General features: G+C 39.1%; 1 protein-coding gene across 3 annotated transcripts in view; it reads left to right on the top strand.

Moving 5' to 3' along the window:
• CNGA3 (cyclic nucleotide gated channel subunit alpha 3) overlaps positions 1–18199 on the top strand; it is a 32110-nt gene extending 13911 nt beyond the window's left edge. For all 3 annotated transcript variants that reach the window (XM_026666838.2, XM_087967128.1, XM_087967129.1), the window contains 5 exons: positions 358–456; positions 1385–1537; positions 8182–8289; positions 13988–14094; positions 16613–18199. In XM_026666838.2, coding sequence (XP_026522623.1) covers positions 358–456; positions 1385–1537; positions 8182–8289; positions 13988–14094; positions 16613–18021 — 1876 coding nt within the window. In that variant the 3' untranslated portion in view covers positions 18022–18199. The remainder of the gene's footprint in view (positions 1–357; positions 457–1384; positions 1538–8181; positions 8290–13987; positions 14095–16612) is intronic.
• The last annotated feature ends 8998 nt before the right edge of the window (positions 18200–27197 follow it).

Genomic DNA, 27197 nt, shown 5'->3' with positions numbered 1-27197 from the left:
AGCACTATAAAGTGGTATATAAATCTTATGGCTATTGCTATTTAGTTTTTGATTCCTCTCAGAATTTCTTCCCTTGTTTCTTTTTTCGACTGTGATCACCTGAAATGGGACAAGTGAAAAAATCAGACAAATACAAAGATTGCAATGTTTTTCAGGAAAGGCTTTCGGCACTGAGAAATATTGAACTTGGGCAAAAATGATTAATATATTGACTATTCTCCCTCAGTATCACTTATGACAGTAATACACTGGTGATTGATCAAAGAATGCACATTCTTTCACAGGTGCCTGATTGGAAAGGCTTGAAGCAAGCACCCATTGAAACATGACTAAATGTCTTTCTGCTTGATTTTGAAGGACCCCCTCCCCAGGTGAGGATAGATCTTCAAAATTAGAGAGTGTCATTTCCATGGCGGAAGCAGGAGGGGACACATCTGCAGAAGGAGCAACGAACAGGTAAGCTGGATAGTGGCCTTGTAAAAGGTTATCAGGACCTTGTTTGGAAGCAAAGGAATGAAATAAAGGTAGATAACAGTATTATTAATGCAGTGAATTTTGTCTTCATGAAGCGAGAAATGAAAGGGATGAGCAGAAGAATAAGTTGATTTTGGTTTATACTACTAAGTCAGTGTGGACAAATGTTTCTCAGTTTTGGGAACTTTTAAAATGTGTTGAGTAGGGAATTATGGGAGATGAAGTCCATGCATCTTAAAGTTCCCCAAGGCTGAGGAACACTGGTCTAGTGTGTGAATATGATGAAAGATGAGTTGCAGCAGATGGGAAATGTTTTATCTGGCTCAACTGAAGAACTTAGAGTAAGAGTGTAATTTATGTATCATTGGGAAAACTTTCTTTAGCTTTTCATCAGAGCTAATTTATCACATTAAGGATGAGCAAACTCCCATTTCCCAATCTTTCTAGGAGGTGATGAGTCATGATCATGAGAACGATAAAGCTTAATGAATCTTGTCTCATTGCTGCATAAAATGTGGCTGGGCGAAGCTTCACTAACTTCTTACAGAGCATAATATTCTCAACACTTGTGTATTGTGGTGAAAGTACTGTATATCTGGGTACAGATTTGTTGTCTGAAATGTGCAAAGTTTCTGCCTATTGGTACATACACATTCAATGCATCAAATGAATATATCAGGGGGAAATCATCATTCTACATGCATCATCAGTCCACTTTATGGATTTGTTCCAACTTCCACCATCCACATCTGCTCTTGGCTGGGATAATTTGACACGTTTGGAAGCCACCAGGCTGGGAAAACCAATCTAGTTGTTAATGTTAGATAGCAAATGTTGATTGTCAACGGCAAAAATGAAGTCGTTAATCTTGGCCCTTTGCATTGCTGGCATGTTCCCTTTTTCCTTTCAGGTCCTCAGGGTTTTTCTCATCGGTGAGAACCTGGTTCAGAAAGCATTTCCGTCGAGATGGCCAAACACCCGATTCTTCAATTGAGGCTCAAGGGGGAGAAAACACAGACAACAAAGCTGAGCCAAAGAAGGATGGGAAAGACGATCAGAAAAAGTAAGAGGATGCTGCTTCCATGAAATTACATATACTTTTAACAGGGCTAAGCTGCAGAAAAAGGAATAGACTTGTTTTTAGAAGAGTCAGGTTTAGTGAAGAAATCCAATATATAAACCATTTATTTACATGCACATATATACACATAGATTTGAATACTAGCTAACTGACTTATTCTGTTAGAATAGGAGCAATATTCTATTGTCCTAAATCAGCCAAAAAACCAGTCCCTGTTCTCTTGGTTTTTATGCTAAGTGTCAAAAAAGAAACAAACACATTTTCATAATTGATGAACTATTCAGAAGATTATTGGTTAATTAATTACAGAAATCAGTTTTCTTAATTTATGACTAACGGGGAAATAGTGAATGTTAGTCTGGATGAAAGTCCCTTCTTTAAGTTGTGCAAGTTCCCATTTCATATTATCATTCATATTTTCCATGGACCCCCCTTTTTTGAAAAAAAAATATATAATGGGTGTTTGAGTATGTGATGTTTTCTTTTCCCCCTGGAGTTAAATATTTCTTATTAGTGCTAGATATTATGAGAGTTAGACTTTTTCCTATGAGACGTACTGTGTGCTTCTCATATCCTATGGCTTTGCAGTAGGAGTGGATATTTCTGCTGGCTGTCTAGCAGATTTTCACAATTCAGTGGTGATGGTGAGGCTTCTTCAGTGTCCCAGTCAAATGCTTTCTATAAATAGCCAGATCTTCAACACAAAAGTGTTTGGCAACATGTGACTAAGGTGATGTCCTGGATAATTCTGTAATGGGGCTTAACCTTGTTATTAGAGTTGTCTTCTTTATTTTTTCAGCATTATGGGAAGACTAACAATTGAACCAGTGATGGTGGCTAGAATGTATGTGTGAAGCAAAGACGAAAAAGAGAAAGGGGGGGGGGAGAGGGAGGGAGGGAGAGAGAGATATGCATGCATACACATTCACATTTACAGTGTCCAGGAGGGTTTACTGGTTTTGCTCATTATTTTTTCCATGTGTATGTGTATTTATTGATATATCCAGCCATTTGGCCAGATTTAATATCAACTGCTTCAACACCAGCAGAAAGCAGATACAACATAGACAATTTTTTCTAGTCTTTCCTAGTTTTCACTTTGTAAATAGGCTGCTACAATTGTAAGGCAGTACCTTTGTTCCTTACTTCTAAAAACCTAAATTCCGCTAAAAATTCTCGTAATGGACAGGTGCCCTTGTAGTAACAAACTAGCCTTTTCCTTGTTAGAGGTTGCTAGTAATGCAAATTTGAAAGTTGTCACAGATTTGATAAAAAACAAACAAACACTACATTAATGCCGGCTGCCTTGAAAGAAGCTGTAATGCTCTGCCTGTTTAGCAGGCCTTTCCTGGATCCAACGGTTCTTGTTAATTAACCTTCTACTTCTAAGCTACTCTTGTGAGGGAATGTTTTTGAACTTTCAGTCAGTGGACAACTCAGAAGCACCCAACGATGAAATGGATTATCAGGTACCTTTCAGCCAGCTTTCACATGGGATGAAGCCAGCACTTGTTATTCTTAAAATAACTGTATTAGATTAAACCCCTCTGCTTTCAGTTGTATATTAATCTTTAAAATCTTCTGAATTAATGCATGCATATGAATCCAAACCATTTTGGCTTTTTTACATATTCCACCAAGCATGGTATTAAAGTCCTCTCTTCCTTTATACATTTTAGACGTTTTTTTCTGGTGACGAATACCAAAAGTATATCATTTTATAAAAAAAATATCTGTAAGATTATAACAATGTAAATTTCAAACCTTTCACCCACATCTTTCACTGTTTAATTTTTAGTAAAATTTTATAAATTTTATCAATAACATGTTACTCATTTGCATCTGTGTGTGTTTGTGATTAATTAACATTTGTTGGAATTATCATTTGTCTTGTTGGAACTTGGCTGGAGATAGCCTGAAGAACCATTTTTGTTGGCTTTTGATACCACTGATCATAATACGTTTTTGTTCTGACCCAAACCTTGTTCCAAGGAAACAAACATGAAACAGAAGTAACAGAAAAAACTTTTAATGAATCTTTACGAATTCCGTTCCTTCACGGTTAAAGGCTGTTTCAAATTATCTCTGATAAGAACGAACCTTGCCAAGATGGTGCAAGGCTGCTAAGAACATTAGATAAAGTTATTAAGAAATATTTCAAACACAAAGAGTCTCCAAACACCAACCAAGATATTCCAAATGTCCACAAGGCTTGAGTGCAAAAACTTCTTTGCTTCCTGCAAAGAACTTCAGTTTCTCAGCTGGCTTTTATCTCTTGAGGGAGGGGCCATTACCTTGCAGCCTTACTCCCAAGTCGCCTGTGCTGCTGCAGCTGCTCTTTCTTTCGAGCAGCCCTGTGCGCATGCGTACTTGGCACAGGCTCCTTGGGGACCTCTTCATCACTGCTGCCAGCCTCCACAATCTCCGAAGGCAGAATTCCACTCCCTGATGGTCCTGGCCTCATCCCTACATCACACACAGGTCCCTCACCTGACTCCTCACTCCCTGAGACCTCAGCCGTCTGCACCTGCTGCCGATAAACGATAACAGTTTTTGAACCTCTGGTGAAGGTTGGATATTGGAAGTACTTCCTAAGGGAGTGGTTCCAGTAATATGGAGTGATTAAGCAAGCAGCTGGCTGCAGGTTTCATTATTTTCCCTCTTGTCTTTTAATAACTCCATGAAACTGCAGGGACAAGTCATCATTCATTGGTTTGGGGGGGGGCAGTGTCATGTATGCTGTTGATACTCAGTTGTTCGTCATTATCACAGGCTGAGCAGGAGGTCTTGTCAACATCTTGTCCTGCAGTGTAGAGGTTGTTAGGATATTAATCAGGCAAAATGGCTGAGAATGACTCCCTGCATGATAGAATTGCAATTTGTCCACTGAGGTGTCTTAAACGTTGACTGTCAAAAAGCAGGTCTAAAACTTGGAGGTTTTCCTCCTTAATGGCCAGGTTGAGATCAAGGTCTTTGTCACCAATGGTACATATATATTAGATACTAGCTCTATACCTGGGCTTCGCTACGAAACTATGTGATCAGTCTTAGTTTTTGGGGAGGAAAATAAGGGGGAAAAAATTCTGCCTCTGCGTGCCAGCATCCATTGGTATTCATCTGGCTAGCATCCTGTCAGTGTGTGAGAGAGTTGGGGGCTGTTTGGAAACTGAAGCAGTATTTGCTGTGTGAGCAAGAAGGAGACAGCAAGGAGCCTGGGTGTGGTTTAGCTCAACTGTTCTTTACTAAAGCTGGTTGCTGCTGTGAAACTAAAACTGAAACTGAAACTGAAACTCCTCTCCTCTGCTTGTGTTTTGCATTTGGAACAGATTTCTTTTCAGGTGGGGAGTGGGAGTAGAACTCCTTAGCATCAGAGCTTAATAATAATAATAATAATAATAATAATAATAATAATAATAATAATAATAATAATAATAATAATAATAATAATAATATAGGAAATATGAATGCTCTAATGGCCATTTCAAAAAATCCTTTCTCAGTGAGCACCTAGAAGCCAACAGGAACATACATGCTAAATTTCAAGTTTGTAGGCTTTACGGTTCTGGAGATTTTGTGATGATGCATGAGTGGTATTTCGCTTTTATATATATAGATAATCCTCCCTGGGGCAAAGGACTCTTTGAAGCAGCAACTCACCTTTGCTTTGGGGTCTTCAATGACTTCATTTTTGCTTTCAGGTGCAATTCAAAGTGCTGGTCATTTTAGGTAGTCCTCAACTTACTACAGTTTGTTTAGTGACCGTTTGAAGTTACAATGTCACCAGTGATGGATTATAATTTTTTACTACCGGTTCTGTGGGTGTGGCTTGGTGGGCGTGGCAGGGGAAGGATATTGTAAAATTTCCAGTCAGAGGTGGTGTTTGCCGGTTCTCCGAACTACTCAAAATTTTCGCTACCAGTTCTCCAGAACTGGTCAGAACCTACTGAATACCACCTCTGAATGTCACTGAAAAATGTGGCTTATGACCATTTTTCACACTTAATGTCAGGGCTCCAACAAATCCACCCTCATCCAAATAAAAAGACTCCAGCCGCATCTCAGAGAAAAGTAAATTGATTTATTAGGAGTGGCCATGTTGGCATAAGCTGGATGCAGCCGATACTAAATCACACCATACATTTCCCCCTTGACCCTGGTCTTTCTCCCACCCCCGGATGTGACTTCTCCAATGGACACACCCATCTCCAAGAGTCATCCATCATGCTCTCCAATAACCTCCTTATGCTCCGACAACTTTGGGCTGCTGAGGTGATTATCTAGGCATTTCAAGAATGCCTTGTTTTCCCCCACTCCCTTTTTCTGGCAGCTAAAAAGACCAAAGGAGTATCTTTTTAGTTGACACTTAAGACCATTGCAGCATCCCTGTGGTCATGTGATCAAAATTCAGACGCTTGGCAACCGTTTTATATTTGTGACGGTTGCAGTGTCCCAGGTCATGTGATCACCTTTTGCAACTTTTTGACAAGCAAAGTTGGTGGGGAAGCCAGATTCACTTAACAGCCACATTAACTAATTGAACAACTGCAGTCATTCACCTAACAGTAGTGACCAAAAAGGTCATAAAATGGACCAAAATCCACTTAACAACTGTCTCGCTTAGCAACAGAAATGTGAGGCTCGGTTGTGGTTGTAAGTCGAGTGTGTCAATTTCGGGCTTGACAGCTTTCCAAAATAAAAGGAATCTTTTTTGAAAGATGGACTTTGCATTTTTCTTTTTAAATGGATTTCATCACTTGGAATCTTGACCCTGAGGACTACCTGCACCTAGAAAGCCTTACTTGGCTTGGCACTGAGACCCTTGCAGGAGTCTCTCCACCCATTGGAATTGACCTGCCTGCATTTTGCATCCTGAAAGAAGCTGCCACTGATCCTCCTTTCTGTGATAACAGATAGTGCTGACACTTGCAATTGCTGCTTTAATGGCGCCACTGCCTTATGCTACTATGGAGTCACCTCCCAGTCAAAATCAGGCTGGTGCAGATGGTTTTTATCTTTCTGGGAATTGTTGAAGGCTTATAATGAGTCATAGGATTCTCAAGATTTTATCTTGACAGTTTTATCTTTTAATGCTTTTTTTTTTTACTTTTCATCATGTTCTTATTGGGGATGGCCTGATTTTTCACTATGTTGTCCTTTGTTTACTCTTAATAACTATGAGCTGCCAAGAGTCTGAGAGATTGCAGTGGGTGAAAATATGATTCATGTGGGTGAACGAATGAATGAATGGATGGATGGATAAATGGATGGGTGGATGATAGGTGGGTGCTGCAATGGGAACTTATTAAAGTTTGTCTCTTGTTTGTGTAAAGCATTTTTGCAGGGATCTGGGTAGAATATTGGATTAAAGGACCGAGAGGGCTGTCCTCAAGTCAGAGTGATCCATCGGACCATCAGTATTTGCCCTAATCACTGCTTTTTAGATTTTAGATAGCAAAATCATGGAAACAGGGCATTTGGGTCTGTCCTGGGCCCAGAAAGGCAGGACACCAACCAAGTCAGTTCTATCATGGATTAGGGAGGACTCAGACAACTGGAATTCAAAGCTGTTCTGTATATTATTGAAGCCCTAGTTCTAATGATAGAAAAGATAAATTTGCCACTTTCAATTTAAGAATGTTTATTGATTGAATGGTCAATACCAGCTGTAAAGGATTTCTTTCCTAGCTGCAGACATCTGCTTTTGGTCCTTAAAAGCAATTATGAAACATAAAATATTTGAGGGGCTTTAGGTGCTCTCCTAGCTTGGTTGTTTTCTTGTTACCCAAACTAAGTAACTAACAACGGTGCTAGTGACGATGTTACTTAGTCTGGATTATGAAATGCTTGAAAGAAAATGTGAGGCAACACAGTTGGATAATCAATAAGAGGCCCTTTAATAGCTCCAACTTTGCCCACAGTGTCCAGGTTATCTTCTGGGCTGGAGAAAAGCTCTCCCAGGAACAGCTTTTGGCTACAGGGAATCAAGTCCAAAATATGGTCAACAAAAACTGTAACTCTAAGTCCAATCAAGACAAACTGAGGAAATTAGTTTGGCAGGGCAGGAGCAAGAATTCCAGGCGTGAAGGCACGGCAAAACTCAACATGGTTGGAAAGACGCCAAGAACACAGATAAGCAAAGACAACACAAGATAAATTCACGTTTGCTCCCAGCAGCTGCTGGAGTCAGCATTCAGTTCTTTTAAACTTTCATTCCCAGTTGTGGCTAATGAAAGGAATCAGGGCCCTTTCCTCCCCCGTAAGCCATGCAACCCATGCTGCTTTCTTCTCTGTTCCTCCTTGCATGCCCTAGGATAAAGAGGGGGTGGGCCTGGGTCTTCCTCTGAACTCCCTCCCCCTTGTTCTATCTCTCCCCTGCTCTGTCCAGCCGGACTCTGCCCTTCCACAGCCAACGGATCCACACTCCCACTCCCTGTTAGCTGTTTGTCTTCCTCCTCGGATTCAGACTCTGACAGGAGCATGACAGAAAACAACCAAAATCAGAGACCACCAACGACCTCTCATTTAAGTCTTGAGCTACAAATGTTCTCCTTTATTGGTATATAAAATATTTCTTTGATGAGAGTTCTTCATGAGCCCATAAACCTCCCTTTTTTTTTCATTTCCAGAGAAAAGAAAGAAATCTTTGTGATAGATCCTTCAAGCAACCTGTATTATAGGTGGTTGGGAATCATTGCAGCACCAGTATTCTATAACTTCTGCCTATTGGTATGTAGGTAAGGATGATTTTTAATGCACCCCTGTGCTGTTACTGGTATTTTTTGTCACCGGCATCTGGGATGATGGTCGTGATTAAAAAAAGTTAAGATTGTAGCTAGAAATCAAAGCTCTGCAGTTATTTACACGTGTTACATATATGATTCACCTGAAAAGAGAAGGAGCTTCAATTGTACAGTTCCCGCCAGCTTCTAGTTCTGAAATTTAATCTGTCTGTCTGTCCTTCACAAAGTGTTTATTTGCATCAGCTCCTTTTCAGGCCATCACATAATGAAACAATACTACAGCAAGGGAGGTTGTGTATGCTTAAAAAATAGTTTGACAGAGATACTGTGGGCTTTCTGAGAACACAACTTTTCTCACTAAAAGCTGCATAATATAGAACTGAAACAAGAGGATGTGAGCGAGTTGCTCTGAAGATAGGCCGACAGTGATTATTTAATATTTCAATAATCAGCTAAAGACAGTCTTTGATCAGACTCACACAAACAACAGCTCTTTGGTTTGTTTTTGCCCCAATGGACTCAATTCTCACAAACTAAGCAAGAAAGTAAGAACGGCAAAAACACAACAGTCAGATTCACACTGCATGCTTAGCCAACCAACCAAATAATATACAAATCTCTGTCTAGTTAACTGTTCATTCTGAGCACAAGAAGACAGTGGTTTGGATTCCTTGTTCAATTATGTGCATGTATTTGATCCATACACAGTGACTCAGAAAATACCATGTTTGTAGCAGCCTGTAGGTGCCACCTGGTGGAGTCATTTGTCAACCAGTAACAGCTGTATTCCTTATATGGCTAACACACTCTGCGTTGGTTTTTTCATTCAGTAACAGGACTGCAGTGTTTGTTCACTGCCCAGAGTCCCCGTGATGAGGGGCAGACGTACAAATATAAATACATAAATAAATGCCACCAGGAGTCATTTAAAAATAAATCAGCAAATGCATTCATTAAGATAGAGAGAAATGGCAGCTTGCTTTTTTAAAAAAATGGCCATCTTGTTGGCAATGCCAACGTTTCAAACGGATGTCTATTCAGATTATCAGATTTCCAGGTCATTGTTGTCCCCCAAGGTGATTTTTCAAAGGGTAACTAACTGGACTTTGTTGCTGCTTGAAGATGTTTAGCTTTTCACCCAAGAAGCTTCTTCAGTTCTGAAGCTTCTTGGATGTAGGGTAAAATGTCTTCAAGCAAAAGCAAAGAAAGTCCAGCTGCCTTTTGAAAAAACGCCTTTGGGATTTGCAAACTGATATTTTCAATACAAATATTAACAAAGACATTGTTAGCTGAAGACATGGGAGCCAATGATTTTGTGGTTACAGGACTTGGTGCTTACTTAGTTTTCAATCCTGCTAAGGCTTTATTGTTTTTTTAAAAAGAGTGATTTATTTATAAATACGGTAAGCAAATTTATTTATTTATTTATTTATTTATTTATTTATTTATTTATTTATTTATTTATTTGATTTGCCAATTGTTTACAAGATAATAAGTATAAATGTATACATAGTTGTGAATACATGAAATGGGTACATATAAGAAAAATAAAAGAATAAGAGAAACAATAGGACAGGGACGGTAGGCACGTTGGTGCGCTTATGCACGCCCCTACAGGCCTCTTAGGAAAGGGGTGAGGTCAATAGTAGACAGTCTAAGGTTAAAGTTTTTGGGGTTTGGGGAAGAAACTACAGAGTCGGGTAGAGTATTCCAGACATTGACCACTCTATTGCTGAAGTCGTATTTCCTGCAATCAAGTTTGGTGCGGTTTACTTTGAGTTTGTATCTATTGTGTGCTCTTGTGTTGTTATGGTTGAAGCTGAAGTATTCATTGACAGGTAGGACATTGCAATGTATGATTTTATATACCATGCTTAAGTCCAGACCGAAGGCGGCGTAATTCAAGGTTTTCTAGTTCTAGAATTTCAAGTCTGGTGGCATAAGGTATTCTACAACTAGTAGAGGAGTGGAGAACTCTTCTTGTGAAATATTTCTGGACTTTCTCAATTGTGCTAATATCAGATACGTAATGTGGGTTCCAGACTGATGAACTGTATTCGAGTATTGGTCTAGCAAATGTTTTGTATGCTCTGGTTAGTAGTGTGATATTACCAGAGAAAAGCTACGTAGGATTAGGTTAACAACTCTTAATGCCTTTTTGGCTATGTAGTTGCAGTGGGCTCTAGCACTTAGATCATTAGAGGTGAGTATTCCAAGGTCCTTTACAGAGCTTGGGTCATCAACAAGATCTTGACTATTCAGCTTGTATTTTATTTTCTGATTTTTTTGCCAATATGTAAGACAGAGCATTTATTTGTTGAGATTTGAAGTTGCCATTTGTTTGACCATTCGGATACATAGTCAAGATCTTTTTGTAGGGTAGCAGTATTGTCTGTGGTATTGAACAGCTTTACATCATCAGCGAAGAGAACGCAATTGCTCTTAATATGATCACAGAGGTCGTTTATGTAGAGTATGAAGAGAGTTGGTCCTAGAACACTGCCTTGGGGAACACCACTATTGACAGGTACTGGATTTGATAGGACGCCCGATTTTGACCATTTGTTGTCTGTTTGACAGGAATGCTTCTATCCAGTTATTCAGTTGTCCAGAGATACCATAGGATTTTATTTTTAGAGTAGTTTGTCGGGTACCACTGAATCAAAGGCTTTACAGAAGTCTATGTAGATTCGTCTATTGCTTTGCCCTGGTCGAGTTGTGTCGTCCATATGTTTTTGCAGTGTAAGAGTTGCAGATTACAGGATAGTTTTTTCTGAAACCAAATTGTTTATTGGAGAGTAGGTTATTTGTCTCTAAGTGGAGGATGATGGATTGGTTAATAATTGATTCCATGACTTTACAGGTGATGCAGCATAAGGAGATTGGCCTGTAATTTTCAACTAGGCTTGGGTCTCCCTTTTTGAAGATGGGGATGACTGTGGCTTGTGACCATAGGTTAGGCAAGGAGCTGGTTCTGAAAGATTTTTCAAAGATTATGCTTAGAGGTTTGGCTACGGCAGTGGATAGCTTTCAAGAAGTAGGCACATATTCCATCCGGTCCAATAGATAGAGATGGTTTTAGATTGCATAGTGCTTTTTCAACATTGTCTTCTGTGAAATCGATATGTATTAGATCATTGTTGTTATCTGTGGTACGGCTAGGAAATACTGGGCATGATCCATTGCTGTTTACAAATACTGAGCCGAAGAATGTGTAAAGATGTTGGCTTTAATGGTGTCGTCGTTGCAGTCTTTACCATCAGGTCCTATCAAGGGAGGGATGGACCTTGAGTCTTTTAGTTTGTTGTTTACAAAATTGTAAAAAGCACGGGTGGAATTGGTGCTTAGAAGGTTTTCCTCTTGTTTAATGTGATAATTGGTGCATTCGGTCTTTATCTGGTGGCATAAATTTTTGTATCGGTTTTGAAATTGGCAACATGACCAGATTTGTTTTTCCGCCAGAGTGATCTCTTTTTGGATTGAAGTTTCCTTATTGATATGGGTAATCTGCTTTTTTGTTTTGTTTTGGGAGTTGTTGTTGGTACATATAGTTTGATGACTCTTTTGACTTCAAGTAAAAATATGTTGTAATGGTCTTCAACAGTATTGCATCCAGTGAATAGAGATTGCCAATGATGAGAGATCGTTGTGTATAAGATCATAGTTGCCTTTTTTGAAGTTACAATTGGGGATTACATCATTGTGGTGATTTTTGTGTGGACGTATGTTGAGACAAAAGTCAATCATATTATGGTCACTACTGGAAAAGGGTTCTTTAGTTTGTATTCCATAAATTAAATTCAAACTATTGCAGAAGATGAGATCGAGGCAGTTGTTTAGTCTAGTGTTGTTGGTTACTAGTTGTTCCAGTCCCAGATTTGTAATAGCATTGTAGAAGGTTGTGTGTATGATTTCAGTTGTACAATCATTTAGGGTCCAGTCAATATGAGGTAGATTGAAATCACCAAGAAAGATAAAAGGGTATGGGCAGGATGCAGCCCATGTTAGTAATGTATTTAGCTTGTTTACATGTTCGATGTCATAATCAGGTGCTCTGTAACATAGTAAGAATCGAATTGTGATATTTAAGGATAGTTCACAGATGATGGTCTCAGGAAGAGCAAGCTCCTGGGTAACTTGGATATTTTTTAGATGTAAGGATTTTTATAGAAGATAGCAACACCACCTCCTCGACGATTTTCACGATCTGATCGGTAAACATGATAGTCTCTTACTGTGGTAATGGAGTCGGGGAGAGATGCATTGAGCCATGTTTCACAGACAAATATAATGTCGAAGTTAGCCATATTTAGGAGGATGAGAAATTCAGGTATTTTATTCACGAGGCTTCTTGCATTGAGTAGTTTGCATTTAAGGCCGGCAGTAGTTGGAATTGAGGTAGTTGGGGCGTGCGTGCCTAGTCTTGGGTGATGGTGGATCGGTTGAGGTAGGGTTGTGGTTGAGGGTAAAAGCTGAGTATTGGGTTGCGTGGCTTACTTTTGATACAGTCAGCATGGTAGTCAATGTACAGGTCCTTCTCTCCATTGTCTAGACAGTTTTTGAGTTCAATGCGGAGTACACGGGAGCGGGCACGTTGCTGTATGGTTAGGTCAGGGCGGCAACGGAGGTTCTTATGGTTGGTGTTGGTTTTGGCGAGAGTGAGTTTATAGTATAAATGAATTTACGTTTGCTTGATTCATTTTTGCAAATGACTCTGCACAGGCGTGGGGCCACAGAGCCGTCACTGTTATTGAGCTCTCGGCCAATGCGTGAAATGTCAAGTATTTCATCAGCGGAGATGGTTGATGCTTGATAATCCCTGATGATGTTTCGGACAGTTGTGATGTCATCATTGTTATTGGTGACCTCTAGACCAAATAAGATGGCATTTGGACGTTTCCGTTCACGCTCAACAGCTTCTCTGATGAGGATTGGGATATCAATATTTGTCTGGGTTGTGTTTATTTGTGGATTGGGTTTTGGATTGGGTTGTGGTTGTTGAGTAGAGATGTGGTTTGTAGCTATTGGAAGTTCAGGTTTTTTGCGTTGTTTCTTTTTTTCAAGGTTGGATATTCTTTCTTTTATGGCGTCCAGGGATGCTACTATGGTTTCAATGGTATCAATTCTTTCCAACAGATCCAGTTTGGGTTTGCATGATTTGCAGTAATATGGAAACTCATTGGATGATTCCAGGTATTGAATAAATTGCTTGGTTAATCCCAAGCAGTCATGATGAGTGTATTTCTTACACAGAGAACATTTGATGGAGTTTTCATTATCCTTTAGATTGAGAGGTTGATCTGCTGCAAAATCAGCGACTGGGTTGGAGGTGTGTTATTAAGGTTCATTAATTGTGGGGAGATGCAGTCCAGGAAATTGTTTAGAAGTGTGCACCAGCAGAGAAAATAGAGTGATAGGGAATATTTCAGGCCGCTATATGGAGAGACAGGAAACTGTCTCATCAGTTGTTCTTTGGTAAACAAACGTTTTGTGATTTGGCCACATCTATCACAAAAGTTATTTTCTAATTAGGCAAATCGTATTGTGAGAATACCCGATCACGTCATATTCTAAGCATTCTAAATGTGCTCCAGTCCTCCAAATTTGCCTACTACTTGCAAGAACCATGTGATTATTGTATCGTATTTGTTTGTTTCTATTTGTCTCTAACCAGATCCTCTGGTTTATCTAGGGCCTGCTTTGATGAGCTTCAGATGAATCATCTTGCACTTTGGCTGTTCTTGGATTATTCCTCTGATGTTATCTACCTCATGGACACATTTGTCAAATTCAGGACAGGTGCGCAATTGTCCACGGAGGCGGGGGGGGCTACAGGCATCAATTAATTTCTTAAGAACATTCACCACGTGGAGTGAAGTCACCAAGTTTATCAGAAACCTTCCTCTCCTTTAGCTTGACCTGAGAATCTCTTGCCTCCAAAATTCCAATACTGCAGGGTAGATATTGGAAAAAATGGTTACTACAAAGCAGTGCCTATGAGTAATTCTCTTTTCCTTACTCCGCTCTCCCCCTGAAAATGTAGCCTTTAGTCCAGGTTTAGTGCCAGTAATGCCAATAGGCATACAGGATAAAATCTTTGTTGTAGGGAGATTGACTAAGGAGTTGAATATATTGTATACAGAAGATTGAAAGGCTATTTCGATGATTAACATTTAATCAATGCTGTCATCTTCACTGTATGAGGAAGAGGAGGGTACATTTTAAGGCAGGGGTCTCCAACCTTGGCAACTTTAAGGCTTGTGGACTTCAGCTCCCAGAATTCCTCAGCCAGCAAGCCTTAAAGTTGCCAAGGTTGGAGACCCCTGTTTTAAGGCAATCAGAGCCGAGAAACATTTGTGAACTTGCTTCCGAGAGAGGAATGACTCTGAAGTCCCTCTAAGAACCCGTATTGGGTGGCACAGCATAAAGCAGATCAGAAAGAGGGGAAATTAATTTTGCAGTCTTCCCCACCCTCCATGAACTCCTGGAGGCATTATCAATCCCTTCTTCTCAGTGAATGAAAGCCTTCTCTGACCCACTCTAATTTCTTATCTATTATTAAATCTTTCTCTATTCCCCAATCAAGTCCCTGTCACCTAAAGGGTAGCTTTTCAACCCCCTTTTCGTTTTCTCTCCCCTTCCCACTGAATTTCCGCCTCCTTAATTCTCCCCATTTGCATCCCTTGGGGTATCCAAAGACCTCTCTCCCCCCCCCTGCATCCCTTGGGGTATCCAAAGACAAGTATCTCCTAAGGACCAAAGGTGGGACTTGCCTGGCTGTCCATGCAGAGTGATGTCAAAATAATCAGGATGGCAGTCGCAAGTCCATTCAAAGTCCCACATTTGTCCTATCCACAAGGAGCAAGGTTCAATTGTGCCATCTTGACTCTTTGACACACAATCCTCTCTTTCCCCAGAGATGTTTTCCCTTTCCCTAATATCTCTTTGCAAATGTGGCATTCCACTTCTAGCTCTTTGGGTGACTTGCAGTGCTGGTAAAATGCTATTTCCCCAATGACTTCTACTTTTGCCTTCATTGTTTTTGTATTCATTTTCTGCTTTTCCTTGTTTTCCTTGCTCTTTAGTAAAATCTAACCCAGTTCTTTGAGGAGAGAGTGGGCACTATTTTGGAGATTCAAGCTCTTTCTCTGGGACGCATAATTTTAAAATATTATTTAATTCAGAAATCTTGCTTGCATGCTAAACCATCCCTACATAACACATCATAGCATCCCTAGGATTTCATTCCCTAATTTGCAAAAAACAAAAAAACAACAACAAAAAAGCAACCCTCTATTTTATGGAATGGGAATTCAAAGGGCAAAATGGGTAATTTTAAGTGTTGTGTAAATTTAAGACTTTTCACCCCTTAAAACACTTTAACTCCATTCTTCACAAAGTTTCTGGCTCCAATTTAAAGGGCAGCCTTGACACACTAGACAATTGCCTGGGGTCACCCCTCCCCCCCAGATAACAAAATTTATGCATTTGGGAGTTAGAGCAAACAAACCTATTATTAGGAAACTATTTTTTGAAAGGGGAGAGATTTTAGACTGATTGGAAGATTGCAGTCTGTTCCCCCCCCCACCCGCCATAGCCAAAACTTTCTTGGCAAGTCATAAAATACAGATTAAACTAATAATGTAATAAAAAGAGAACAGTAGCAGCTTCTATGTCTGTAGAGATTCTCAGTCATCCAGGTGATGCTTGTCCTAAATGTGGTTTTTTCAGGAGACCACTGGACTTCCTTGTTTTTTTCCTTTTTCTTTGAACATTGAATTTGAACATTTTTTCCTTTGAACTGCCTGAAAGGTGACCCTGAAGACACAAATAAACCTCCAAGTGCAAGGAATATAAATCCTTCCATTCCCCGCTGTTCTGTCAGAGCTGAAGAAGCTTCTTGGATGAGAAGCGAAACGTGTTCAAAAGAAAAAACAAAACAGAAAGTCCAGTTGCCTCCTGAAAAAAGCACCTTTAGGATAGCAGCTTTTACATGAATTGAAAACTGTTCAACATAGACGTACAACCGACAGCAAAAGCCAATGATAACACATGTCCTAAACAGGGCTGAAGTATATTTTAATGTGAAAAAAATGGAGTTTGCTTTCTTTGATGATATCCTTTATAAGGCAAAGCCCTTTGTGCTCTTTTCAGCATATAAATGAGTAAAACAGGAGGGTACCTCAGAGAAGATGAAATGAAAGGTCACTGCAACGTATTTTGCACTTGCAAGTTAGTATGGAAAACTTTATGATTTAGGCATTTCTGCTCAAGACAATTCCTTGCCTTTTTTTCTTCTTCTTTATGCTACTTTAAGGTTTCCTTGAACAAGGACTACTAGTTAAAGATGAAAAGAAATTAAAAGAATTTTATAAATCAACTTTGCAGTTCAAGTTGGACCTGTTGTCCCTCTTCCCAACTGATTTAGGGTTTATACACTTTGGACTGAACTATCCTGAGCTGAGATTTAACCGGTTGCTAAGGCTTCCCCGGCTATTTGAATTTTTTGATCGTACAGAAACAAGAACAAACTACCCAAATATATTTCGTATTGGGAACCTTGTCTTGTACATTCTCATTATTATTCACTGGAATGCATGTATATATTTCGCCATTTCCAAACTAATTGGATTTGGAACTGACACTTGGGTTTATCCCAACATCTCCCATCCAGAATATGGACGACTGTCCAGAAAGTATATTTACAGCTTATACTGGTCAACTCTGACATTGACAACTATTGGAGAAACTCCACCTCCAGTAAAAGATGAAGAGTACCTGTTTGTGGTCATGGACTTTTTAGTGGGTGTGCTTATCTTTGCTACCATCGTGGGTAATGTAGGCTCCATGATTTCCAACATGAATGCCACTAGGACAGAGTTCCAGGCCAAGGTTGACTCCATCAAGCAATACTTGCAGTTTCGAAAGGTCACTAAAGATTTGGAAGCAAGAGTGATTAAATGGTTTGATTATCTGTGGACCAATAAGAAAACAGTAGAAGAAACAAAAGTCCTCAAATACCTCCCTGATAAGCTGAAGGCTGAGATTGCCATAAATGTCCACATGGATACACTAAGGAAAGTGCGGATCTTCCAAGATTGTGAAGCTGGACTCCTGATTGAGTTGGTATTGAAATTAAAACCTACTGTTTTCAGTCCTGGAGACTATATATGCAAAAAAGGTGACATTGGAAGAGAGATGTATATTATTAAAGAAGGGAAACTGGCCGTCGTGGCAGATGATGGGGTGACGCAATTTGTGGTTCTAAGTGATGGCAGTTACTTTGGAGAAATCAGCATCTTGAACATCAAAGGCAGCAAAGCTGGCAACAGGAGAACTGCAAATATCAGAAGCATAGGTTACTCTGATCTATTCTGTTTGTCTAAGGATGACCTGATGGAAGCTCTCACTGAATATCCTGAAGCCAAAAAGGCACTAGAAGAAAAAGGACGGCAAATTTTGTTGAAAGATAACTTGATTGATGAGGAGGCAGCTAAAGCAGGAGCTGACACAAAAGACCTGGAAGAGAAAGTAGATAAACTTGAAGCAGCTATGGATATTCTTCAGACAAGGTTTGCTAGACTTTTAGCAGAGTACACTGCCTCACAGTCTAAACTCAAGCAGAGACTTGTAGAAGTTGAGACCAAAGTGAAGAAGTCTGGAAATGATGCTTTGTTAGATGTACCAGATGAAGCTGGAAAACCAGAAGAACAGAAAAAGAATTAAGTATGTATGGTCATCTTCATTTAGCACAGAACTATTGCATCCTAAAATATGAACACAACTTGCCAATTTGTGAACAGGATTGTTTTTTTTTAAATCATCATCTGGAACCAGCAAGTTTGTATAGTTTTTAATTGAAGCAATTGTCTTCTAAATAGTAAAAGCTGAACTTTTAAAAATCTTTTTAGAGATAGATTTCCACATTTCTTTTATTTATTTTGTATCGGGGGAAGATTTTCTATGAGTGATGATGATCACATCTTATTATTAGATATTTGTATAGATCACATTTATCATTATAGCTTTGCAACAAGACCTGCTGCCAAGAGAAACTTCTCTGAATGGAACAGACTTTATGATACGGATGCATAAATATAACAACATGACTTGCCCATTTCCTTCCCTGAAACAGCAGTTTTTCCATTAATATAATGCATCTATTTACACATTATGTCTTTTTTTGCTCATGAAAAAAAACCTTAATGTGTGATGTCTAAACCTTAATTTAGCAGATGTCGTCTAGAATGTGTGTGATGGAAAACAGAGAGTGGATTTGGCCAAATGCAGACACGGGCAACAGAAAACTATCCACATTTCTCTGTCATAATTGCAACCGTAGAAAAATCCATCCAGCAACCCTGTTTGTGACTCACATCCTAATGGGCTTCATGCTCAACAATTTCCTGACAAAGTCACTCATGTTTGCTTAGAGTTGGATGCTACTTTGACAAATGTGAAAGAACTAAGAAGGTTAACATGAGCTCTCCTACCTGTGGGCTATGAGTTCAAGAGGTGATTAATGCTTCTTTGAGGGTGGAACCTGATAGAGTATATGCTTCTTGAAAGGACCCACTGTCAATTATACAATGTTAGACAACTTCAATTTCTGATCTACACTTTTTGGGAACATTCTTGGGAAGGTGGTGGTAGAGCTTCATTGCAAAGATGAAGCTGACTATAATCTCTTATAGTCATGGTTCAGTTCTGGGCATGGACAGCAAGGATATGAAAGGAACCCCCTCGGAGGTCCCCTTGGCAATGGTGATGTCACCGGCTAATCCTTTCAATCCAGATGTTCCTTGGTAGGTACTTCCGACACAAATGCCCTCATGGTTGACCGCTATTGGAATCTGGATGATGGAAGGGCAGCTCTTCAGATGTTTCTGATGGCCTGAACTATTTTATCCTTCTAGACCATCTTGGAGAGTTCGGGAATGGGGATTCTACAGTGATTCCATTGTAGGTACCATTCTGGGAGGTACCATTTAATACTGGTGGGGGATGAATGGTCAGATCGTTAGGCTCTCCATTTGGATGCCACAGCATGTAATATTCTCATTTATATCTACATAAAATTGCTGGGAGAGTAAAATAAAATAAATGAAACTAAATTTATTTAGATTGAGGTACTATTGGTATGCTGCTGATATACAGTTATTTGATGTCTCTAAGTATAAATCACTCTATAATGGGATGAAAGAAAATGAAATTGAATGCTATCTCAATGGAATGACTGTGTGTCCTGCAGTTACATGATAGGTGTTTTAGAGGGATAGTGCTCTCCCTAGAGTAGCAGATCTGCCATTTAGGTAAGTTCTTTAACTTACAACTACACCTAGACCATTAGGTGCAAATCATGGCCAGGACTGTTTTTGCCAAGTCATGATCAGTATGCCAATTGTGTAGTATCTTGGATCTGGACCTCTCAGAAATAGTTATCCACATCCTCATTATCTCTAGATTAAACTAGTACAATGCACTTATCCTAGCGCTCACATTCATGTCAACAAGTTTTCAACAGTGGTTGGCACAATTAGGAATAAAACACAGACACACAAATCCTTTCACAGCAGCTGAGAATGGGGTTGCTGAGAGATGGAATGCAGTCTTGCAAACCATGAAGGACTCACTGCTATCGGATTCTGGTCTGAGCAGGTCATATTGGGGTGAAGCCATATTGACTGCTAATTATGTAGTTAATAGGTTGTGGAGTTCCTCCATTCAGATACTTCATATGGAGAAAACCATCTCTAGCACATTTAAGAGTGTTTGGAAGCAATGCGTGGGTACATATTCCAAAAGAAATTAGAAGAAAGGGCAACCAAAGGCTAGAAAGCTCAGGTTTATGGGCTATGAGCCAGACTCAAAAAGTTATCGCTTTAGTGATGGGAGCAGAAGAATAGTATTTTTAAGGTCTGCAAGTTTTGCAGAACAAAATTGGAACAGAATTGATGCAAATTTGTGGAATGATTCACTTAGTGATGGTGATCCACTTAATGACGGTAACTCACAGTGATGGTAACTCACTTAGCGATGGTGGCAGTGTTCAGGGAGGAGAGGCTGGACAAGATATGAAGCAAGGGAGGATTGACACACAGGAGCAGTCAGTGCCATGCAGGTCAGAGTGATGGAACAAGGGGATTCCACCTGACAGGTATTCTGCTAGTGAAGTTAAAGTCTGTAATGTATGATATGAGCCAAGGAACTACAAAGAAGTATTGGCATTACCTAAAATTGAACAAGTAAAGTGGAAAGAAGCCATGGACAAGGAAATGAAATCCATGGAAGAACATGAAGTGTTCACATCTATGACTTTGCCACAGAGTAGCAAAGCTGTAGGATGCAAGTGGGCATACAAGAAAAAGGTATTGCCCAATAGTGAAGTACAATATAAAGCAAAGTTAGTGGCACAGGGGTTTTCACAGATGAAAAGTGTACACTATGATGAGGTATTCGCGCCAACTGTAAAGAGTGAGAGCATCAGGCTGGCTCTAGCGTTGGCAGCAGCACATGGCCATAAAATTTGGCATTTTGAGATAACCACTGCATTTCTCAATGCAGAATTAGAGGAAGAAATTTACATGGTTCGAGCACCAGGTTATGAAAGTAAAAAGCCTAACACAGTATATAAATTGGACAAGGCCATTTATGGGCTGAAGCAGTCAGCCAGGAATTGGAATATATGTCTAGATAAGGCATTGAAGGGTCTTGGGTTCAAGAGTTGCAAGGCTGATAGTTGCATATCCACTGGAAAGTTAAAAGGTGGGGATCAACGCAATTACATTGGATAGGTATAAAAAAAGGAATTCTTAGGTATTTGGAGGGAACTGTGAATGTGGTTCTTTAAATACAGGTATCTGAAGATATTAAAGGTAATTGAATTTATGTCTCTTCCAGTTATGAAGGGAGGAATGTCAGAGTATATTCATGAACTGGAATAGAGCTTGGTAACAAGATCAGCCAATGAATAGGCATAGCAACTAAGTCAGCCAATGAGGACGGTTTTGAAAACTGAAACTAGAATTAGACTAGGCTGGAAACTGAAACTAAAAGTAGCCTAGGCATGGCTCTATATTAAGCTCTGCAGCTATGTTGAGCTCTGAGTCTGTCTATTGAAATGAAACTGCTTCTCTTCTCTGCTTGCCTGCTGAACTAAAGTGAAACTGGAAGTTCTCTCCGTTCTGCTCTGCTGAGTGTTACTTGCAACATGTTTCTGTCTGAGTTTGCTCCATGTTGGAGAAATCTACAACTGGTTTGTAAAATCTACTTATTATGTTTATAAAGATGTTAAATGAAGCATCAGCCATCTGTGTTTATTTTTCTGGTGCTGAATTAATGCTGCAAAGCGCTGAATAGTCTACTATAAAGCCATAATCAAAATATCAAAAACATTGTAAAACAACAATATTCATAAATAGCAGATAAGTATTATCATAAATAAAAGAGCCAAAAAATTCTAACGTATGAAACTGGCTGCAGGGTTGGAGCTGTCTGTAACTCTGTGGTGAGAGTATTCTGGGGAAAAAGTTCAATTGAGAGAACTTGCTACAGAAAAAGTGTGGCCTGATTTAATCTCTACCATAAAGGGCTTTCAAAGAGTTGGATTTGGAAGCGTATTGGAAGCAGTGCAGTGATTTCAGGATAAGGCTTATTCGTTACCTTTTTGAGGGTTGTTCCATGAGAAATCTAGCATCATGGCTTGCACAGTTGTAGCTTCTAGATTATCTGGGTAGGCTCAAACTTGAGCTTTTTCCAATGCTCAGTGGTGCCCACTTTTGACATCTTTGCCTTCATTGCATGGGATCAGTGAATTTGACAAAGGACTTGCCAGAGTGATTTCATCCAATGCTTTGGCTGCTCCCACTTTTCATAGTCAAGCAGGCCAAATATGGAGTAAAGTCATTCCTCCATTGTCTTCCGGAAACTTTCTGAATTGATTAGATGCCTAGGGATGTTGTGATCCAAGCTGACAAAGAAATGATCTTGCAGATATTAAAATCCCCCCTTTTCAGACCAAGTCTCATCTGTGCTGAAATAAAGACCAGATCAAGCAAGGGCCCACCAAAATATATCAGACTGTGATTGATTGAGAGAAGCCAATAACCACAAGGCTCATATACTAAATGAGAACATTTCTAGGGCATGAAGGTCAAAAATCATTCAAGATTCAAAGTCTTGGGAACTCAACTGCAAACTTCTGAGATTCAGGAACTCATGGAAGGTCATGTCTTATTTTAGGAATGTGTAGTATTTTATATACTTTGGTATGGCTGAATGTAGTTTTATTATGTTTTTATTAATATGTTTTGTGAAGTACTTAGTTTTTTTTTATAGTTAAGCATTATATAATAATAGTAATAAACAAATACATAGAGGCCTGAACAATGAATGAAGTATTTGTATGCTTATTTCAAAAATGAATCTCCTATTATTACTCTTATCCCAGTGAAAAGGCCTGATGAAATGCCAAGTTTTTATTCTTGTAAATCTATGCAGTAAATATACATGAGTTGAGCAGTGGTAAGCAGCTGTGGAAATGCTTTTGCTGATTTTTTTGTGGGGGAGAGGGAATATGTTTTTTGGGGGATGTTTATTCTGTCCCCACTCACCCGATATGAGGCTCAAAGGCAGCTGGAGCTCTTGTCCTGATTTTAATGCTTTGGGGAAGGGTTCTTCTGTGTGCTTTGCACAACCCTAAGATTAATGAGGACAGCTGCTACTGTCGGCTCTTTAGAGCAGCATCTCTAATTTGTTCTGGCCTTCAATTCCCAAATTTCAAACCAACAAGGCCATGGATTATGCTGGCAGGGAGTTGACATTTGGAAATTGCCATTGGCTGGGGCTTTGGCTTTAATTGATGTTGCTTTGGTGCTCCTGATGTTCAAACTAAAATTAATACAATTCTTCCAGTTAAAATCACAGACAGAAATTAAGATGACCTAAGATGTTTTGAAAAGGATGAAAGAGAGAGAATGAACAGTCACGACTCACCATTTAGAAAGAGATCAGTTTACCCCATCATCAAGAATTCTGTTTCTGACCAAAGGCAGAAACAGCAACTTACCTCATTCAGTATTCCCTCACCCCCCACATTTTGGGAAAATGTTGGCAAATGTTCTTTTGAAACTGGCTACATCTCAAAAATAAACCACTTTCTGTACTGGCTAAAAAGATGGAGCTAGAAAACAGAATATCTATTTGATTCTTACTTCTGATCCAAACTCAGAAGCTGGGCTTAACTAAACCTCTGTTATTCTCAACCAGTCTCAATCCATCCCCCAGTTGCAATATAGGGAATAAGATTACTATTTTATTTATTTCATTTATATATACCCTCCATTTTGCTGCTTCTGGCGACTCCAGGCAGCTAATACTATGTTATTAACTTAGTTGTTTTTTGTAAAATTGCAACTCAATAATTCAGGATCTGAATCTAGCACTTTAAATATGTATTAAAAATTATTGTCTAAACCGTGTGAAAACATGTATCCATAAAGTCTGCTTTTTGAAAACAAAATATGTTTTTAACAGTCTATTATAATGCTTGTGTTAAAAAGCCTGTTGTTTTTGTACATATTTTTCCTCTGTATGCATAGATAAAAGGTAAAGGTTCCCTTCGCACATACATGCTAGTCGTTTCCAGCTCTAGGTGGTAGTGCTCATCTCCATTTCAAAGCCGAAGAGCCAGCGCTGTCCAAAGACATCTCCGTGGCCATGTTGCCAGCATGACTAAACGCCGAAGGCGCATGGAACGCTGTTACCTTCCCACCAAAGTGGTCTCTACTTTTCTACTTGCATTTTTACATGCTTTTAAACTGCTAGGTTGGCAGAAGCTGGGACAAGTAACGGGAGCCCACTCTGTTATGTGGCGCTAGGGATTCGAACTTTCAGATCGACAAGCTCAGCTTCTTAGCCACTGAGCCACCGCATCCCTATTTCTATATGCATACTATCATTTAAACAGAAGTGACAAAGGAAATCTATGGCTGCTTACAACTGATGGATTTACACTGGTAGAAAAATAAAACATAGGGTTTAATTATATTTTCCATATACTTGCAGAAGGGTGAAAGAATCTGCATCTTTCTCATTGAAATGAACTGGAATTGCTTTAATAAACAGTACCCTGCTGGATCAGTCCACCTAGTCCAGGGGCTCTAGTTCTCAGAGTGAACAACCAACTACACAAGGAGGCCAGTATTATACCAGCAGATGCGCTTTAGAGGCGGCCATACTGTCACCCAGAACAGTAGTTTAATACTGGCTAGATTGTGTTAACCACCAGTTTATTCAACACCTTGAAATTTTCCTTTTCATTAAAGTCTGCAGAGAATAGTTTTCATGCAAGGAAAAGTAAAAACTCTTTCAAACCAAGCCTGATCCATGATTTCATGAATATGATCAAGCATTTTTCTTAATAACAGAGACATTTGTGGGGGTGAGGTGGGGTGGATAGTAAAAAAATCAAGATGGTAGCTATAATCATGTGACAAATATTGCATACTTATTATTGCCCTCTTCTCTCCCCTCTTCCCCCATGGACACCTCTGATGGAAGAATTTGCTTTTTCCTTCTTTTAGGATTTTTTTTTGTAACGTTTTTTCCCCCAAATATACAATAATATGTACATTCAGTTCCAAAAGATCAGCAACAGAAAACTTTGTGGAGAATCTCAATTGAATTGAATTGTTTTGTTACAAATTTTTAATTTAGGTGGTTCTAATTATGACATCTTTCATCCATTTTTATTTTAACAGAAGCCATTTCTCCTGATTTTGGTGCTTGAAGCTGTTTTTCATATTCCTTTATTTAGATTGTATAAGAATAACAAATATAATATCCAGTCAGAATCAAGTGGTTCTCCTATTGATTCTGAAGAGTCAATGGGTTGCATGAGGTTGATAATCTGATCCTTATGGTCCTCTGTGCATGATTAAGTCTCATAGAAACTCAACAGCGAGCAGTCTCTCTTAAGTGGAAGCCTAAAGCTTCTAAGGTTTGGTAAAATAATTTCTTTAGTCGGGTTTAAGGCCTGGAAAGTTTAGCAAGCCCACAGTGATCGGTCTTATGGATAACCTGTGAGGTATTCAAGGTAATCATTTGTATTCCTGGTAGACCACTTCATGGCTTTGGATATTTTTGATCAAAGTATCCTAATGGACTATTCTTTTTTTCCCCTAAAGGTTCCAATCAATGCAGGCAGTGGTGGGAAAACATTGTGTCCTTCAGCCAATTGTATTGCAAGGGCCAATGCAATCATCCTTACTATTTAACATACAGTATATATGAAACAGCTGGGTGAGCTGTTGACAAGACGGCCAGGTTTTAAAAGCATACTGATGATACCCAGATATTTTTAAGCAGAGGTTGTGATAGTGCCCTATTCTGATGTCTGAAAATTATGAAGTCTGGATGAGGGAGAACAAGCTCAGACTGAATTCGGCAAGATGATAGAGTGGCTGTGGGTATGGAAGTCCTCTGACTCCAGGGACACAACATCTTTGGTTCTAAACTCAAAGCTCCTACTTGAAGAACAAGTGGCAGCAGTGGCCAAATTTAGCATTCATTGAAATACATTTAGTCAGAACCTTTTGCCTCCTTACTGTACATTTGGAGAGAAGACAGAAATGTGGAAATCAACCATACAGAATGAATGATTGTTCCATTTAGAAGAAAGTAAGACTTTCAAATGTTTAAATTTATGTTTAAGAAAAGATGATAAATGGCCCATATTAGACAGAATTGGCTTTAGGTTTTGAGAGGCCTAGAGCAAGATCTGCTTAATGAGTCCTCTTTTCATTATTACGATCACTGTTTGCCTCTCTTGCCCATTACACAAGGCAGACAGTGCAAAGCAAACAGCTTTTCCATGTTTTTGCCATTATTTGCATGCTGAAGGAAGACAGATGAACCACTAGACTGGGAAACCCTTCAGCAGAATGTGCCAGGGATTGACAGTGTCCTGGCAAGTAACTCCATGTCTTTAACAATAGCCCTGCTAAAGTATTGTTGGAGCAGGTGCCTGCATGAAACAAAATAAACTAAGCTTTGTTCAGGAAACTTCATTAGCAACTTCAGTCCATCTACAGCTAATCGGTAATCTATTCTTCTCTATGATAAAGAAAGAGCAACTCATCTGAAAACCTGAACTGCACAGAAGCAGATAAGAAAGAATTGAGACAAAAAAAGATGATAAAAGCCCAGAGTGTATTAGTCTAATGTTTCAGCAACTTTAAGATATGTGGATTTTAACTCCTAGAATTCCGTAGCTGTGAAAGCTAGAAATTAAGACACAATACGATCAAAAAAAAAAAAAAAAAAAGATACGCTTGCTCTGTACATTTTTTTTAAAAGTCCCTGATCAAAGGTGAAAGGCCTATTTTAAAAGTTCTGGCCAGTAACATAATTCATAAGCAGTATAAATTTAATTTACACTTAATTTCCCATTGAAATAATCCATAAAGTACTCTAAAAAGAAAACTCAAGAAAATTATAGGTTCCTGAAACAGGAAGTGATGGGGGCCTTTTGCAGAAATAAATAATAACTGAAGGGAGATGTAAAGATAAAAGAAAGTGACTCTAAGGTCGACTTTTATTACTATTTGCTTTTCTGAAGTGAGATTGATCTAAAAAGAGCTGTTTAAAATCTGTCCTAGGCAGAGCATATGAGCTGTTATTATTATTATTTTTTTTGCAATTCTGCCTAAGTCTTCAAAGTGGCTCAGTGATGGTAATTTCCTGTCATATTCTTCCAAACAGCTTCCATGAAGGTTAATTTCTTTCCCCAATACCTGTTGATGATAGACATAAAAAACCACCCTTTTTACTGCTACTGTCACTTCTGATTCCAAATTAATCTTACACTTCTCTTGAAAGGGGAATTTGAATATTTCCATCTA

This window comes from Notechis scutatus, chromosome 5, assembly GCF_049901735.1.
Source record: "Notechis scutatus isolate UNSWTSFEM ecotype Mainland chromosome 5, rNotScu1.2, whole genome shotgun sequence".
NCBI classification, from domain to species: Eukaryota; Metazoa; Chordata; class Lepidosauria; order Squamata; family Elapidae; genus Notechis; species Notechis scutatus.
This window is presented reverse-complemented; position numbering and strand designations above follow the sequence as displayed.